The following is a 17,668-nucleotide window of genomic DNA, read 5'->3' as shown; positions in this document are numbered from 1 at the left end:
CTTGAAGCAACAAAATCCAGGAATATTTAGTTGCCAATTACGCCCGTCCTGCAACCATGTTTCACTAATAGTTACAACATCATATTTCTAGGTGTCAATCCATGCTCTAGGCTCATCCACCTTTCTTACAATGCTCCTAGCATTAAAATAGATGCATTTAAGAAACTCTTCACCTCTTCCTCTCTGTTTATCCCTAACGATGCAATCAACTTTATTATCTTTTTCTTCCTTCTCCCCTACATCTTTGTTCTGAGCGCTCCCCTTCTCTATCACCTGCCTATCCTCCCTCACACACTGTCTACTAGCTTTCTCTATTTGTGAACTAACCTCCTCTCCCCTAGTCTCTTCAATTTGATCCTCCCCCCCCCCCCAACCATTTTGTACAGGTCACACCTGCCCCAAAAGAGGTCTCAATGATCCAGAAACTTGAATCCCTGCCCCCTGCTCCAATCCCTCAGCCATGCATTTATCCTCCACCTCATTCCATTCCTACTCTCACTGTCACGTGGCACAGGCAGTAATCCTGAGATTACTACCTTTGTGGTCCTTCTTCTCAACTGCCTTCCTAACTCCCTATATTCTCCTTTCAGGACCTCTTCCCTTTTCCTGCCTATGTCATTGATACCTATATGTATCATGACCTCTGGCTCCTCACCCTCCCACTTCAGGATATCTTGGACGCGATCAGAAACATTCCGGACCCTGGCACCAGGGAGGCAAACTACCATCTGGGTCTCCTGACTGCATCCACAGAATCGCCTACCTGACCCCATAACTGTTGAGTCCCCTATTACTACAGCCTTCCTCTTCCTTTCCCTACCCTTCTGAGCTACAGGGTCGGACTCTGTGCCAGAGGCATGGCCACTGTTGCTTCCCCCAGGTAGGCTGTCCCCCCCAACAGTACTCAAACAGGAGTACTTATTGTCAAGGGGTACAACCACAGGGGTACTCTCTAATACCTGCCTCATCCCCTTCCCCCCCCCCCCAACCGTGACCCACTTGTCTGCCTCCCGTGGTCCCGGTGTGACCCCCTGCCTATAACTCCTCTCTATCAGCTCTTCACTCTCCCTGACCAGACGAAGGTCATCGAGCTGCAACGCCAGTTCCCTAACACGGTCCCTTAGGAGCTGCAGCTTGGCGCACCTGGCGCAGATATGGATGTCCGGGAGGCTAGGAGACTCCAGGACCTCCCACATCCGACACCGAGAACAACAAGCTGCCCTCACACTCATACTTCCCACTTTCCTCAAATAACAGGAAAAACTGAAACCTAAACCTACCTTGCCTCGCCCACTTCCGCCTAAGCCCGTTGAGCCCAAGCCCTTAAGCCTACACTCTGCTCCCGGCTCACTCCGCTGCCCACTGTATAAGGCTGTGTCCTTTTAAAATCTTCCCCGCTTCACTGCCCGCCGTCAAACGCCTGTGCAGTCCCGCCTCTCTTAACTCCGATGAGAATAAGAATAATTTAAGATGGCTCCCGCCGCACTCCCATTCTGATCCACCGACTTCCTTCTCCAAACAGCATGTATTTACAGTGTAAACTGCTTTATAACGATGAAGGGTGTCAACCCGAAACATCGACTGTTTATTAATTTCCATAGATGCTGAGTTCCTCCAGCGTTTTGTGTGTGTTGTGGATTTCCAGCATCTGTAGAACCTTTTGGGTTAACATTATAGAAAGTGATTTGCAGTGCAGTGGTAATAGAGAGGGTGGGGGTGGAACTAGAATGGCTGATCAGATAAACTGCCTGGAGGAAGAAAGTTTCAAGATGCCGTGAAGGTTTTGTTTTAATATCCCTTTCCAGAGTGACATTTTGCACCTGTTGCTCACTGCGCAAGTGCACACAACAACAAGCTGCACAGTCCACGCGAAGAGCCGGTGTCTTACACCACGACAAGCTGCAGCACAGAGAGCATGCTCACCCGATATAAAAAGACCCAGCTACGGTGAGCATGGAGAGGATCTATGACATGGAGTGGGAGAGTGTCAGACCAGAGGGCACAACCTCAGAATAGAAGGATTTCACTGTAGAATGGAGATGAGGAGGAATTTCTTTAGCCAGAGGGTGGCAAATCTGTGGAATTCATTGCCACAGACAGCCGTGGAGGCAAAGTCAGTGAACACATTTAAGCAGAGGTTAATAGTTTCTTGATTAGGAAGGGTGACAAAGGTTACGGAGAGATGGCAGGAAAATGAGGTTGAGAGGAACAATAAATTAGCCATGATCAAATGGCAGAACAGACTTGATGGGCTGAATGGCCTAACTTATTCCTGTGTCTTATGGTATAAAATATCCACAATAATCTCAGCTCTCCTTCACTATTAGATCACGTGACTTGTATACAAGACAGGAAAATAGGAAGAGGCACTCAGTCCTTTGTCTGCCCCATACCATTCAATCTGATCTATATTGGCCCCAGCCCCTCTTCTGTGCCTGTTCCCCATGGACCCTTGAAACTTTTAACCATTCAGCAAACTCTGGCAGAAGAAACTTCTTCACGGCACAGCAGAGCAGTAGTATAGCGGTTAGTGCGACCCCGCACAGCGCCAGCGATCACCAATCGGGGTTCAGTTCCCACTGCTGTCTGTACTTTCTCTCTGTGACCACACGGATTTCCTCTGGGTGCTCTGGTTTCCTCCCACATTCCGATGACGTATGGGTTAGCATTAGTAAGCTGTGGACTGGCTATGCTGGTGCCAGAAGCGTGGTGATATTTGCAGGCTGCCCCCAGCGCATCCTCGGACTGTCGGTCAGTCGTCGACGACACAAAATGACACCTTTCACTGTGTGATTTGGTTGAGGTAATCTTTTAAATAGCTGACCTCTTCTTTTTTCCTGACTCTCCTAGACATACGCTCACTTGAGAGAGTCTTCCTTTCTGTACATGGTTTGGGTGTGGACATGGAGAGGATACTTCCAACACAGGGAGAGTCTCGGACCAGAGGACACAGCTTCAGAATAGAAGGATGTCTCTTTAGAACAGAGATTAGGAGGAATTTCTTTAACTAGGGTGGTGAATCTGTGGAATTTATTACCACACACGGCCATGGCAGGCTAAGTCATTGGGTATATTTAAAGCAGAGGTTGATAGGTTCTTGATTAGTCAGAGAGTCAAAAGTTACGGGGAGAATGGGGTTGAGAGGGAATGTACATCACCCATGATGGAATTGCAGAGCAGACTTGATGGGCTGAATGGCCTAATTCTGCTCCCATATCTTATGGTCTTATGGGTGAACTCAGATCAGAAAATATTCCATGACTTTTTGCAGAAGTGGGGTTTGGCTTTAACCTTTCAACCCAGATGTGCCCCCAGAGTTGAACGCCCTCTTACCTCTGCTCTCCCGCCAGGACCTGAACAACTTTGTGACTGGATGGACGGACTGGAATCTTGCCTTGGACCTGCAGGGTGGCCCGAACTGGGTGAAGAACTTTGTTGACAGTCCCATCATCGTGGACCACGAGAAAGACCTGTTCTACAAGCAGCCCACCTTCTACCACATGGCCCACTTCAGGTAAGAGGCTGGGCGGGGCCTTACAAGAGAAGGGATTTCAGGCCTGCTGGAGAAACGTGTGTTAAATCGGCACCCTGACGTTGGCTGTCACGTGGAATCTTAATTCCAACCCAGATCAGAAGCGCGGAAAGAATATCTGTCGTGGAGAAATTGTGAGGACTTTCGTTTATTCAAGCTCTGTTGCAGTATGCACTGAGTCAGAGGTCAAACATTCTCCACTGGTCCACTAACAATTTACCGGGATGCTTCGGGATCCTACCACATTCTCTCCCCCTCCCTCCCCCCGCCCACTCTCCACTTTCCCTCTGTGATTCCCTTGTCCATTCGTCCCTCTCCACTAATCTCCCTCCTGTCACATATCCCTGCAGGTGAGAGAAATGCTACTCCTGCCCACTGACCTCCTCCCTCACCTCCATTCGGAGTCCCGAACATTCCTTCCAGGTGAGGCAACACTTTACCTGTGAATCTGGTGTTGTCGTCTATAGTATCCAGTGCTCCCAACATAGCCTCCTCTACAATGGTGAGACCCGTCATAAGTTGGGGGACTGCTTCATCGAGCACCTCCACTCTATCTGCCAAATTTCCCAGTGGCCAACCATTTTAATTCCGATCCCCATTCCCGTTCTGACATATCAGTCCATGGCCTCCTCTTTTGTCACGATGAGGCCACTCTCAGGGTGGAGGAACAACCCCTTATAATCTGCCTGGGCAGCCTCCAACCTGGTGGCACAATCATCGATTTCTCCTTCCAGTAATTCTGACCCCTCCCCCTTCCCTCTTCTTCTATTCCCCACTTTGACCGCTTACCTCTCCTCGTCACCTCCCCCTGGTGCGCCTCCTCCTTCCCTTTCTCCCATGGTCCACTCTCCTCTCCTATCAGACTCCTTCCTCTTCAGCCCTTTATCTTTTCCACCCACTGGCCTCACCTATCACCTTCTAGCTCTGCTCCTTCCCCTCCCCTCCCCAACTTTCATATTCTGTTGCCTTCCCCCTTTCTTTCCAGTCCTAAGGAAGGGTCTCAGCCCAAAACATCGACTGTTCATTTCCGTGGAAGCTACCTGACCTGCTGAGCTCCTCCTGTTTTGGGTTTCCAGCACCTGCTGAATCTCTTGGTTACTCCTTGTGGACAGCTTGCATTGGAGCTTACAGCGCTAAAAACAACTGCAAGATTTGTACACCGTCTCCCTCCTCTGGCTCCTGCTCCCTCCCTCCCTTTCCGGTCTGGGCCCAAACCATCGACTGTTTATTCATTTCCACAGATGTTGCCTGACCCGCTGGTGTGTGTGAACTCCCCAGTCTCAGGAACCAAAATATGGCCACTGGGCCGTGATTTCTGGACTCGAGTTCAGCCTTCTTCGTTTTACATAGAGGGTGACAGGCGTGTGGAACAAACTGTCAGGAGTGCTGGAAGAGGCCGATTCACTGGGAACATTTCAGGGACTTTTACAGAGGCACATGGATGAAAGAAAAATGGAGGGCTATGTGAGAGGGAAGGGTTAGATTGACTTTAGAGTAGGATAAAGGGTTAGCACAACATTATGGGCTGAAGGGCCAGTATTGAACCATAGGGTTATGTTCAGCTTGTAACATTTGTGTTATAACGGTAATATGTTGAATTTAGGATTTCATCTGTAACCCTCTTTGTGGTATTTGACACAAGAGACTCTGTAGATGCTGAAAATCCAGAGCAACACACATAAAATGCTGGAGGAACTCAGCAGGTCAGGCAGCACCCACGGATGGGACTAAACAGTCGATGTTTCAGGCTGAGACCCTTCATCAACAGCGTACACAAGGTCACCCGATTGCAGGGAGAACAGGGGAGCCAGCTGTCCGGTAAAGGAAGGCAAAAAGTCCCGTTAATCATACAGTTAGAAGCAACTCCTGTAGAGCTAAAACAAAGATCAAACACTACAACGCACACAGAGTGCTGGAGGAACTCAGCGGGCCAGGCAGCATCCAGGGAGGAAAATGTCCTCCGAGATGTCCTGATGAAGGGTCTCGGCCTGAAACGTCGACTGTTTATTCTTCTCCAGAAACGCTGCCTGGCCTGCTGAGTGCCGCCTGTGTTTTGAGTGTGATGGTTAAGTGACAAAGCAGCCCTGTCCTGCAGTGTGCACGAAGTGTCAGCGATACCCCTTTAACAAAGTGCTGACGGCAGCAACATTCCCGCTCTCCTTCGCAAAGTCTCTTCCGGGGTGCCTACCCTGAAGAAGCTTCAATCTTCTCTTCAACTGAGGCTCTCCCTCACTCCTCCCCCTCTGCTGCCCTCCAACTCTTTACCCACGTACTCTCCCAGACTCGTATTCCTGGGAACTTTCACGTGGCTTCCTGCTCTGTTTTCAGGCCTCCTGGTTTGGCATGGACACGAATTCCCCTTCCAGTTACATAAAAAAATCCTCCCCCTTCCTTCTTCTACTCCCCACTTTGGCCTCTTACCTCTTCTCACCTCCCCCTGGTGCCCCTCCTTCTTCCCTTTCTTACATGTCCCCGCCCTCCCCTAATATCAGATTCCTTCCTCTCCAGCCCTTTACCTTTCCAACCCAACTGGCTTCGCCTTTCAACTTTTGCCTTTTCTCCTTCTCCTCCCCACAACTTTTTATTCTGGCATCATCCCACTTCTTTTCCAGTGCTGATGAAGAGTCTCAGCCCGAAATGTTGACTCTTTATTCCTCTCCATAGATGCTGCCTTGTTAATGATCAAACTACAAAGTTCAGATTTTCTTTTGTTTAATCAACTTTACTTTCTCTGTTCACATTCAGTTCACAAGGGCTGCCGCCTTCTTACCCACAATCTCCTCCCTCTCTCCCCCCCATCACGCACGTATACACAAAGGAGAAGGTGCACAGAGTACTCGACTGTGACACACGTTGTTTGTAGCTGATCTTCTTTGGGTCACCATGGAAAAGCTCAGAATAGAGTGTGGCCAGAAAAACCCTGCCAATCCCGTCAATCCCTTCAGACATTGCCAGGGTTTCTCCGGCTAGCGTGCTCCGTACATCTCCGGATCCTTTTTGATTGCCAACAGTGAGGTGAGAATCATCCCTCTTCTCCCATCAGTACAGTAAAAAGTGCCCTTGAGTGCCTGCATCAAGGAGATTTCCAAGTGAGGCATGACTGGAGACAACGAGCCTCAGTGAGCTATCTTTTTCCAGCTGACCACTTTTTCAGAATGATTTCTACACAGCATCTTGTTTGCCTCATGCAACATTTGTACTGTGGCATTTCTTTTGTGCTGGATGCCAAGTTCCAGGCATCAAACATGATTTCGGGTCCGCTCCACCTTGCCACCCACAGAATCTGATCTTTGACCGAAGTTGTTCAGCTTCAGCTTCACTGTGGGATGCATCAGGGTTGTGAGGCACGTGAGGATTCCACGTGGATTGTCTGAAGATTCTTGGTGCAGTTGTACTGTTCTGTCAAAGGCGAGGTTGTCTATCCCTACAAAGCACAATCTGTCATGTTCCTCCCGTCGAACCTGAAAGGCTGACTTCACCTGGGGGATAACTGGTGGGGCACGTTTTGTGAGCCTCCTCATATGAAGTCATCCACATGACAAGCAAGTACTCCAATCACATGATATCCTGAATCTTGCCAGTAAAAAACAGCTGTGTGACATCTTTCCACATGTTTTCAGCATTATTTTCTTGACCTTGTTATACCAGTAGAGTGATGCGTCTGCTAAACCATACTCACACTTAGAGTTTCCACAGTGTTCCTTCACTTCTGGCTTCAGGGGTGGGTTTAACGTGAATGTCACGTGACGGCTCCGTTCCCTGTAAGAATGTCACGTGACGGCTCCGTTCCCTGTAAGAATGTCACGTGACAGCACCATTCCCTGTAAGAATGTCACGTGACGGCTCCGATCCCTGTAAGAATGTCACGTGACGGTTCCGTTCCCTGTAAGAATGTCACGTGACGGCTCCGTCCCCTGTAAGAATGTCACGTGATGGCTCCGTCCCCTGTAAGAATGTCACGTGACGGCTCCGTCCCCTGTAAGAATGTCACGTGACGGCTCCGTCCCCTGTAAGAATGTCACGTGACGGCTCCGTCCCCTGTAAGAATGTCACGTGACGGCTCCGTCCCCTGTAAGAATGTCACGTGACGGCTCCGTCCCCTGTAAGAATGTCACGTGACGGCTCCGTTCCCTGTAAGACTGTCACGTGACGGCTCCGTTCCCTGTAAGAATGTCACGTGACGGCTCCGTTCCCTGTAAGAATGTCACGTGACTGCTCCATTCCCTGTAAGAATGTGGGTTTTATGTCCATGCAATGGAGTTGCCAATGCTTTTGACACATCACTGGGAAAAGTAGCCGGAGAAGCTCTGATGCACATGTTGGTGAGTCCTTTTGGAGTTCCCCTATGTTCAGTTCCTCAAAACCTCTAGCCACCAGGTGTAATTCCTGGCGGGGTTTCTTTCAGAGAGCACACCCATCTTGTAGACGTTGTCTTTTGGCCAGTGTCTCTGACTTGCTCAAATGCTTCATTATTTCTCCATCAACTAACTTCACCCTGTTTTGCAGATTCAAACAATAACTCCTTAGTGACTAGGACATCTTCATCTTGACATATCTCAGATGGTCCAGTCTGATCTATACTTGATTATGTCTACACACGGCATGTCGACTGACCCTGCAGTGCCGGTGGCTGGTTCTAGGTCATTCAAGTTGTATCAACTTTCGTTTCTCCCAGTGGCTTTGCCAGCTTGTCCTAAGACTTCAGCTTTTGTATGAGATACCAGTGTTTTGGTCTACAAATCTCACAGTTTGAAACCTGAAACTTCCATGTTGTCTTTGCGCTTGTGAGAATTTCTGTTCAGGCAAGTCCGTTGAGTCCCCAGCTGCACCCTCTTCCTCACTGCCTGCACCCCTGTTGAGCAACTCTGTTGGGTCCTTGGCTGCACTCTCCGCATCCCTGTCTGTGCTCTGTGTATCAGGTAAGTGCTTTTCATGTCTTGTGTCATTCTCCATGGAGTTCTGATGGTCTTCAGTCTGGAATGATGCACTCTCACATGTGTATCTCCATGTCTCCCGAATACCACAACTCCATCCTGACCAATGACGGCTCCAGGACCTTTCCATTCTGTACAGGCGGCTCCCTTGTAATACACTCTGTCCCCAGGAGGATGTATTTCTCGTCTGTACGATGGACCTGTGCCCTCAGCGCTCTTCGAATTCTCTGAATGCTCTGATTCAGTGAAAGCTCTCCTCAATGTATGCAGTGCTGAAATGTTTCCCAACCCACTCACTCCCTGTAGTGCCCTCTAGAGCAGGTGTCCCGTCAACCAGTACTGACAGAAGGTTTGGATTCTGGCCGAACACAGGTTGAGATGGGCTATAGCCAGGTACGTTGTTCATGGTATTCTTCACCATAAGGACCCAGTCCAGGACTGTGTTCCAATCACAGCCATTGCTTTTCTTTACCTTCAGCATTATTTCAGTAAGCGTTTGATTGTGTCACTCCAGAAGGCCATTACTTTAAAGATGTATGTTGCTGTTGTCTTTGTTTCAATGTTGAAGTTCTCTGCTCTGTCTCTGAATTCATCATTACTAAATTTGCCATCGTTATCACAGAATACTTTTCGAGGTGGGCCATATACACTTACCCAGGAATGGATGAAGCTTTTTACTATCTGTGAAACGTGTGATGTGGAGATACCACAGTCCTTACTCCCGTTCATGTAGATCTATGGCTCCTGTTCCATTGTATTCAGATGCTAATGGCAGACCACCTGTAGGCTTGGGCTTTCCAAACTTTTGGCATGTCACACAGCTGTCAACTATCTACTTTAGAATGGAGAAATAATTTGCATCTTTGCCCCTGAACGCCTGAGCAGTTTCTGAAGTCTATCGGTCGATGCATCTCCAAACTGCTTGTGTTTCTCATCTGGGGTCATGTTCTCTGTGACAGTCGGTACTTCATTCTCACATTGGTTCTCGGCAATGTTGTTATCTAGAATGGTCACACAGAGCTGGTGGCCTCAAGAGACTCTCGCTGTTGAGACATCGTTGCTTGCTCGTTCTCCATATCCAATACTGCTCCTGCTTTCTTCAGGGAAGTTCTACTCAAAGGTAGTAGAATGTTCACTGGTACCGCTTCTGTTTCAATGTAACATTTTGTCTGCCCTATTTTGGTAGGAATTTTCACTTTTGAAGGAATATACGATCTTTCCATCTTCAAATCTGAATGCTTTGTAACTGGGTGTATCTGCGTTCACCGGTTTCTGCACTTCATTCTGGTTTAGTTCACTTACGTAGCTTTCAAGCCAATTTTCTGCACACACTGTATCAAAAACAGCAGATCCTAGAGATTCCATCATTCAAATCTCTGCCTCCGACGTCTCTGCATCAGTAAGTGATTCCTTCGCAAACAATGCGATGTGGCACTCCTCTGCATCTTCAGATTTGTTGTTTTCTTCAGTTAGCGTAACTTGTTCAGTTCTGTGCAGACTGTTTCTTGCCCAGTGGTAAGTGCTTTGACATACTGCACATTTCGATCTCCTACCATACTTGTTTATTGGATTTTTGCCAGGTAAAGGTAATCTTGTCTGGTCCCTCTGAGACTTATGCTTGCTATACTCTTGTTTCTGCTCAGTGAAGTTTGCCGTTTCCTGGCTCAAGCCAATTCCGACTGTTGTCTTGGCAGCCTTTTCTCCAAAAATCCCCTTCAGTACCAATTTTAAAGATGTACACGTAACTTCTGTACATGCAGTTAATGCTAGCTGTCTATCCTTGATGTCTAGACACGCAGTATCCAACAATTTAAAAGCTAATACAGTGTGAAGAAGCTCCGTTTTGTATTTACGCACATGACTGTACTTTTTTGTTCAAATTCAATAATGTAAGCAGCCATATGTCTAGAACTGTCTCTGGAAGTTTTGTCAAAGTCTGAGTATGCCTCATAAATCCAATCCTTTTCTTTCTTCAGAAAAACAGTCAAGTGTGTTTACTAGTGTAGACATACCATCATCTTGGTTCAAGTCTTCCACCGAAATTCCCATTGTGGTCTCTCTTGCTCTTCCCAAAAGAGGGAGCACAATTGCAAGGACTTGCTTCTTTTTCTAGAGCTCTGTAACACAAGTCCATATTCCAATTTCATTTTTCTTGTTTTCGTAAGGCTTGCTCTCACTGAGCACTGGGAGGTCCTGGAACTGGAAACCATCCTGAGCTACCACAATCAAACAACGAGAACAAGATTTTCTTTTGTTTAAGTAGCTTTACTTTCTCCATTCATGTTCAGTACACAAGGGCTGCCATCTTCTTACCCACAATCTCCTCCCCCCCCCCCCGCGCATGTCCGTAACGGAAAGAGCACACCACAACAAAATGCCTACATGTAGCCCAAATGAACGGAACTCAACAGCCTGACCTGCTGAGTTCCTCTAGCATTTTAGCATCTGCAGAATCTCTAACGTTTAGGAATGTTCATCCATTACCTGCCCCTGTGTAGTTTCAATGGGACAGTATCAGAATGTCTCACACCCAATGATTGGTTTCACTGGCCGCAGGGTCTCAGTTGCAGTTAAATTGTGTACCAGGTTTTATTTCCTAAAAAGACTGGTTCTCGTTTGAGTTAGTCCATCGTTAGGCTAACCATGATGTTGTTATTGCAGAATGATTCCTAACAGACAGAATTACCCCTACTCACCCCCCCCCCCCCCCACAGCCTGACGAGGCAGTTCCTGTTCTGGTTCCCATGGGATGGGGTTTGGTCAGAACGCCTGCTAGTTGAACAGCCGCTGGGAATATTCGAACGGATATTGGGTCACTCTGACTCCCCACCCCGTGGGTGTAAAGGCTGCCGCGGCTAGAGTGAAGGACCTTTGTTTAAAGTTTCTCTTGCCTCCACAGTAAGTTTGTTCTGGAGGGCTCACAGAGGGTCGGCCTCAATCTCAGCATGAAGACCGAGCTCAACACCGTGGCTTTTCTTCAGCCAGACGGGACTGCAGTCGTCGTGGTGCTGAACTGGTGAGGCTTCTCCTTCCACAACCTCTCGTAAAGTGTGTGCACAAAAATACACACATGCACATGCATACATGCGTATTCTCTCCCTCTCCCTCATTCACATCCATGAGTACAGCTAAGCCAAACGATACAGCGTGCCACCAAGGTGCAAAACACAGTACCAGCAGCACACTGCACAAATAAGGCAGCAACAACACACATACACAAGACACCCACACACAAATGCACATGCACCAACATATAAAGAACCCAAAGTATTGTTCAGGATCCCTACCACCCATCCCACAAATATCTTTAACCCACTACAGTCAGGAAGGAGGTACAAGAGCCAGACCGGGTAACAGCTTCTCCCCTCGGGCTGTGAGGTTAATGAACACCCTGCCACCACCGAGGGCTCGTCACTAGGACAGTGAGCTGTTTACTGTTTACATGTGCTGCACACTACATGCACTTTGAATTGTGTTTTATTAACTTATTTGTGGTAACATTTTGATCTATGTGCTGTGTGCGATACATGTTTTGTTGGTCAGTGTAGTCAGGAGGAATGTTTCCTTTGGTTGTGTATATGTACAGTCAAATGACAATCAACTTGAACTTGTGAATATACACACACATGCACAATCTCACACTTACGTTCACACAAAACTTGTACACAGCACGGTAGCGTAGTGGCTAGCACAAGGCTTTATGGCACCAGCCGTTAGAAGATTGGGGTTAAATTCGTAAGTTGGAAAGTTAGGGTTAGTAATTTGTGGGCATGCTTTGTTGGCGCTGGAAATGTGGTGACATGCAGGCTGCCCCCAGCACATCTGAGTGTTAGCTGTTGACTTCAACAATGCATTACACTGTACGTTTCAATGTGTTGTTTGTTAAGTGCCATGTCGTATAACATGGGCGATCATGGCCTTTCCATGACCATGATTATTCTTGGCAAATGTTTCTACAGAGGAGAAATTTTTCTCCTTCTAGGAAGCTTCTTTTGACACAGATGACCCCAGCCATGATCAATACTCTTCAGAGATTGCCTGGCATCAGTGGTCGCATAACCAGGACTTGTGATATGCTCCCATGGCTTCACGTGATCCTGATCGGGGTGGGGGGCTAAGCAGGTGGTACAACTCGCCCAAGGGTGACCTGCAGACTAGCAGAGGGAAGGAATGCCTTACACCTCCTTTGATAAAAATGCATCTCACCCCGCCACTCGTTGTTTGTGACAAATAAAACTAATTTCTCCAGACACATTCTCAAGCAGGAACCTAAAAATACTGAGACACGGGCACACAAACATCCATACGTGTCCACACGTTCTCACAGGAGCACACACACACTCACTCTTTTCTTGTCACCCTCTTATGGCGAAGGGGAAGAAGCTGTTCTGAATCAGATTCAGGATCAGTCGTGAAATACGTTGTTTTGTGGCAGCAGTACATTGCAATACATAATAAATATTATAAATTACACACACACACAGATACATATTTAAAATAACATATACAAGCAGGCCTCTGCAACCTCCCAGAGGAAGAAGCATTCACCGTCACAGCAGTAGATGTGCAGCAACAAGGTAGCAAGTATGAAGAACTGGAGATCACCAGGGTCTGACATGATCCACGCCTATAGGCTGAAGAAACTAACAGCATTACATACACTGCTGGATCAGCAGCTTGAAGCAGGCTCCCACCCTGACTGGCCAACTCAAGAAAGGATGGTACTCGTAATGAAAGATCCTCACAAAGGAGCAACAGTGTCAAACTACCGGCCCATCAACAACATGGAAACTCCTATCAGGCATCACAGCCACCAAGCTGAAGGAGCATGTGTGTAAATCCTTGAGCCCTGCTCTGAGGGGGTTTGGTAATGGAACCAGAGGCTCCAAGCACCAACTACAGGTAGACAAGGCAGACATGTAAGTCTCCAAGACAAGGCAAACCAAACTAAGCACAGCCTGGATCGACGACCAGAAAGCATACAACTCAATTCCCCATGCATGGATCCTGGAACACCTGTCTCTGTACACGGTCAACAAGACACTAAGAACCCTCATCAGGAACCCATGGGCCGTTGGAGGACAATGCTAGAAGTTAACTCAAAGCCAATAGTGCAAGTGACCATCAGGTCTGGAAGGTACGAGGGTGATGCACAGCTGTTCTGAATAGGCTTGACCCCCCTCAGCCAGATCATCTCAGAGAGTGGACATGGGTACAGGATCAAGAGAGGAGTGACCATCAGCCACCTCCTGCACATGATGACATTAAGATGAAAGAGACGTTGACTCACTAATCCCCCGACAAGGGTGTACAGCAGAGACATCGGGATGTCATTTGGACTGGAAAAGTGCGGCCGGATGGTAGTGAGAAGAGGCAAACTCATCAAGACTGAAGGAGTCGAGTTACCTGAAGGCCACACACCAGATGTACAGCTACAGATACCCGGGGATCCTGCAGGCACATGGAAGCCACGATGAGGCTGCAACATCCAAGTACCTCCAAAGAGTGAGACAGGTCCTAAAAAGCCAGCTGAATGGGAAGAACAAGATCAGAGCCATCAACACATTCGCCCTCCCAGCCATCAGTTGGAATAGTGTGTTGGCAAAGGAACGAACTAGAAGTCGCTGACATCAAGACCCAGAAACTACGGAGGATTCCACCCAAAGTCCAACATTAAGTGACTGTACGCCCGCTGGAATAGAGGAGGATGGGGACCTGAAATGTCAGGCCGCGGTCCTGGAAGAAATGCAAAACGTCCATGAGAATGTCAGGAAGTTCGACCTGCTCAGAGAATACCTCAGTCAGCAAGCAGGGGACATGGGAATGGACATGGATGAAGCAGAGCCAGTGGACCGGAGGCCACGGCAGGACAAACCACTGCACTGCACGGGATGTACATGAGAACTGGCCAACATAAGAAAGTCGTACCAATGGCAGGGCCGAGGGACAGCACAGAGGCGCTGATCACGGCTGCTCAAGACCAGGCACTGAGCACAAGGACAATAGAAGCAGGGGTCTGTCACACCAGACAAGGCTGTACAAGGAAACCACTGAAACCAGCCAGCACCTAGTAGCAGGGTGCAAGATGCAGGCAGGGACAGCAAACACTGAACGGCCAGCCAAGATGCCGGAATTGTGTTCAGGAACATCTGTGCTGACTATGGATCGGACACTGCCAAGTCCAAATGGGAAACGCCCGAGAAGGTAGTGGAGAATGACAGAGCTAAGACCCTGTGGGACTTCCAAATACAGACTGATAAGCAGGTACTGGCCAAACAGCCAGACATAGTAGTACTGGACGAGGAACAGAAGAAAGCAGTGGTAATAGATGTGGCAATCCCGAATGACAGTAACATCAGGAAGAAAGAATCTGAGAAGCTGGAGAAATACCAGGGCTTGAAAGAGCAGATAGAAAGGATGTGGCAGTTTAAAGCCAAAGGAATCCCGGTGGCGATGGGAGCACCTGGAGCTCTGGAATGGGAGGGTGGCTCCAACAAATCCCTGGAACAGCATCTGAGATCTTGGTCCAGAAGAGCACACCACTAGGAACAGCAAGGATTCTGTGCCGAACCCTCACGCTCCCAGGCCTCTGGGAGAGGACCCGAGATTGAGGGAAAAATACCATCCATAAGGGGTGAGAAATAAATGAATATATACAAATTAAATAAGTACTGCAAAAAAGTGATTAGTGTTCATGGGTTCATTGTCCATACATAAATCTGATGGTGGAGGGGAAGAAGCTGTTCCTGAAACACTGAGTGTGTGTCTTCAGGCTCCTGGACCTCCTCCCTGATGGTAACAATCAGAAGAGGGCATGTCCTCGGTGACGGGGATCCTTAATGATGGATGCTGCCTTTCTGAGACGTCGCCTTTTGAAAGTGTCCTTGATGGAGCTGGCTGAGTTTTCAACTTCCTGGAGCTTTTTCCCACCCCTCCATGGCACACGGTGATGCTGGGTAGAGTGTGGGTCTTTTGTGAATGGATACCACCTTTTTGAGAATGTCCTTAGTGGTGGAGAAGCTCGTGCCCATGACGGAGCTGGCTAAGTTTAAAACCCTCTGCTACACGTACACGTACCACAAGGACAGCTTCCACCTTCTAATTATCAGACTCTTGGCCTCACAATCGACCTCGCTATGATCTTGCAACTCATCGTGTACCTTCACTGCACTCTCTCTCTAACTGCACACGTTATTCTGTATGTTGTTATTGTCAAGTCAAGTCACTTTTATTGTCATTTCGACCCTAACTGCTGGTACGGTACATAGTAAAAATGAGACAACGTTTTTCAGGACCATGGTGTTACATGACACAGTACAAAAACTAGACTGAACCAAGTAAAAACAACAACACAGAGAAAGCTACACTAGACTACAGACCTACACAGGACTGCATAAAGTGCACAAAACAGTGCAGGCATTACAATAAATAATAAACAAGACAATAGGGCAGTAAGGTGTCAGTCCAGGCTCTGGGTATTGATAGCAGGAGTCTGATAGCTTGGGGGGAGAAACTGTTACATATTCTGGTCATGAGAGCCCGAATGCTTTGGAGCCTTTTCCCAGACGGCAGGAGGGAGAAGAGTTTTGCCTCGTTCTGCCTCAGTGCACCATGTAATGATCTGATCTGTATGAGCACAGGTAAGATAAGATTTTCACTGTATCTCTGGGTATCAGTGGACGTGGAGAGGATGTTTCCTGGTAGTGGGGGAAATCTAGCACCAGAGGGCACAGCTTTGAAATAGTGGGACATCCATTTAGAACAGAGATGAGGAATTTCTTTAGCCGGGGGTTCTGGATCTGTGGAATTTGTTGCCACAGACAGCTGTGGAGGCCAAGTCATTGAGTATATTTAAAGCAGAGGTTGTTAAGATCTTGATTAGTCAGAGAGTCAAAGGTTACAGGGAGAAGACAGGAGAATGGGGTTGAGAGAGATAATAAATCAGCCATGATGGAACAGGACAGACTCAATGGGCCAAATGGCCTACTTCGCTTCTGTGTCTTATGATTTTATGGGCATCTTGGTATATCAGATATAAATAAACCAATAAGATCTCGATGACCTTCTTTCTTATTCCAGGAGCCCCAGTGATGTTGACTTCCTGATCTGGGACCCAGGGAACGGCTACATCCGAGCCCATTCCCCCGCCGACTCTATCCAGACGTATCTATGGAAACGGCAGTGAGTGGGCCAGATGTAAAGAATCTCCCTGATGCACGGTGATGTTCCGGGAAGAAGCTCGCTCGGGTCTGTCACACTGTTGTCAGAAAGGCCTGTTTGACTCACTGCAGCAAGCTCTTTCCTCTTGCAAGCTAATTGCCAAGCTCGATGAACACCACATCAAACTCCTCCAACCTGAGCTAGCAATCTTCCCCACCACACTAAATATTCTTTTCTTTCCCCTAGGGTGTCTAAAGCAAGCGGTGATAGGTGTAAGGTGAGGTGTTGGAGCTTTAGAGGGCTCCTGAAAGGGAGATGTTTATTTTCACACAGAATTCAAATGTGCTGTATGAGGATATGGTGGAGACAAGTACCGGTAATCACATCGCACTTAAGTTTGAATTGCCAAAGAAGGCAGGTCCAGCCTGGATATGATGCGCTGAAGGGCTCGTTTCTGTGCTGTGTATACCTCCTCTGTTCAGAGGCCGTTAGATTCCTGGCTGGGCTGGTGCCCTCCCCTCAACATTTATATTTTGCATTTAGAGCCCAGTTTCAGGTTGATCATGATCCTTTGGCATAGTGACCAATACACCTGTTCAATATCAATGCCTGCTTGTAGCCGGGGCTTGCGTAAGTACTCAAAGACCTTTGTCAAGTTGTGCACTTCAGGGATTGTTCTGACATGTGTGACTCTTCCTGTATTTTTTCCCATATTTTCCAGTGTCTTTTAATTTCAAGAAAGAGATGATTTGATATTAAAGTTACTGTTGGACAGTGCACATTTAATCGAAAGCCATTTGTCTTCATTGCATACATTTTTCGTTGTTAGAGTGTATCACGGTGTTTAAATTAATTATTGTCCAGGTTCGATAGAGTCAAATTGCTCGGAGCCTCTGCCCTTCTTCCCAAGAGGCAACGGGAGACTCACGTCCCTTCATTCCATGGTGTAAGGAGGCTTTGTTTCCCTTCCTCCCATGAAGCAGAGCAGTGCGCAATCCTTGTTTTTCAATATTACAGTGTATATTGTTTTGATAAATATTCC

General features: G+C 47.7%; 1 protein-coding gene across 5 annotated transcripts in view; it reads left to right on the top strand.

The window, feature by feature from the left end:
* The window catches only part of gba1 (glucosylceramidase beta 1), a 70,885-nt gene extending 53,467 nt beyond the window's left edge, over nt 1–17,418 (top strand). For 3 of the 5 annotated variants that reach the window (XM_073061134.1, XM_073061136.1, XM_073061135.1), the window contains exons 9-11: nt 3,351–3,514; nt 11,366–11,482; nt 16,546–17,418. In XM_073061134.1, the coding sequence (XP_072917235.1) occupies nt 3,351–3,514; nt 11,366–11,482; nt 16,546–16,651 (387 nt within the window). In that variant the 3' untranslated portion in view covers nt 16,652–17,418. Of the gene's footprint in view, nt 1–1,805; nt 1,948–2,327; nt 3,318–3,350; nt 3,515–11,365; nt 11,483–16,545 lie in introns of those variants that run through there. The other 2 variants (XR_012100796.1, XR_012100797.1) reach the window with 2 other exon arrangements.
* The last annotated feature ends 250 nt before the right edge of the window (nt 17,419–17,668 follow it).

This window comes from Hemitrygon akajei, chromosome 11 (assembly GCF_048418815.1).
Source record: "Hemitrygon akajei chromosome 11, sHemAka1.3, whole genome shotgun sequence".
Lineage (NCBI taxonomy): Eukaryota > Metazoa > Chordata > Chondrichthyes > Myliobatiformes > Dasyatidae > Hemitrygon > Hemitrygon akajei.
Note: the sequence above shows the minus strand (reverse complement) of the source record. Positions and strands in the feature narration are given on the sequence as shown.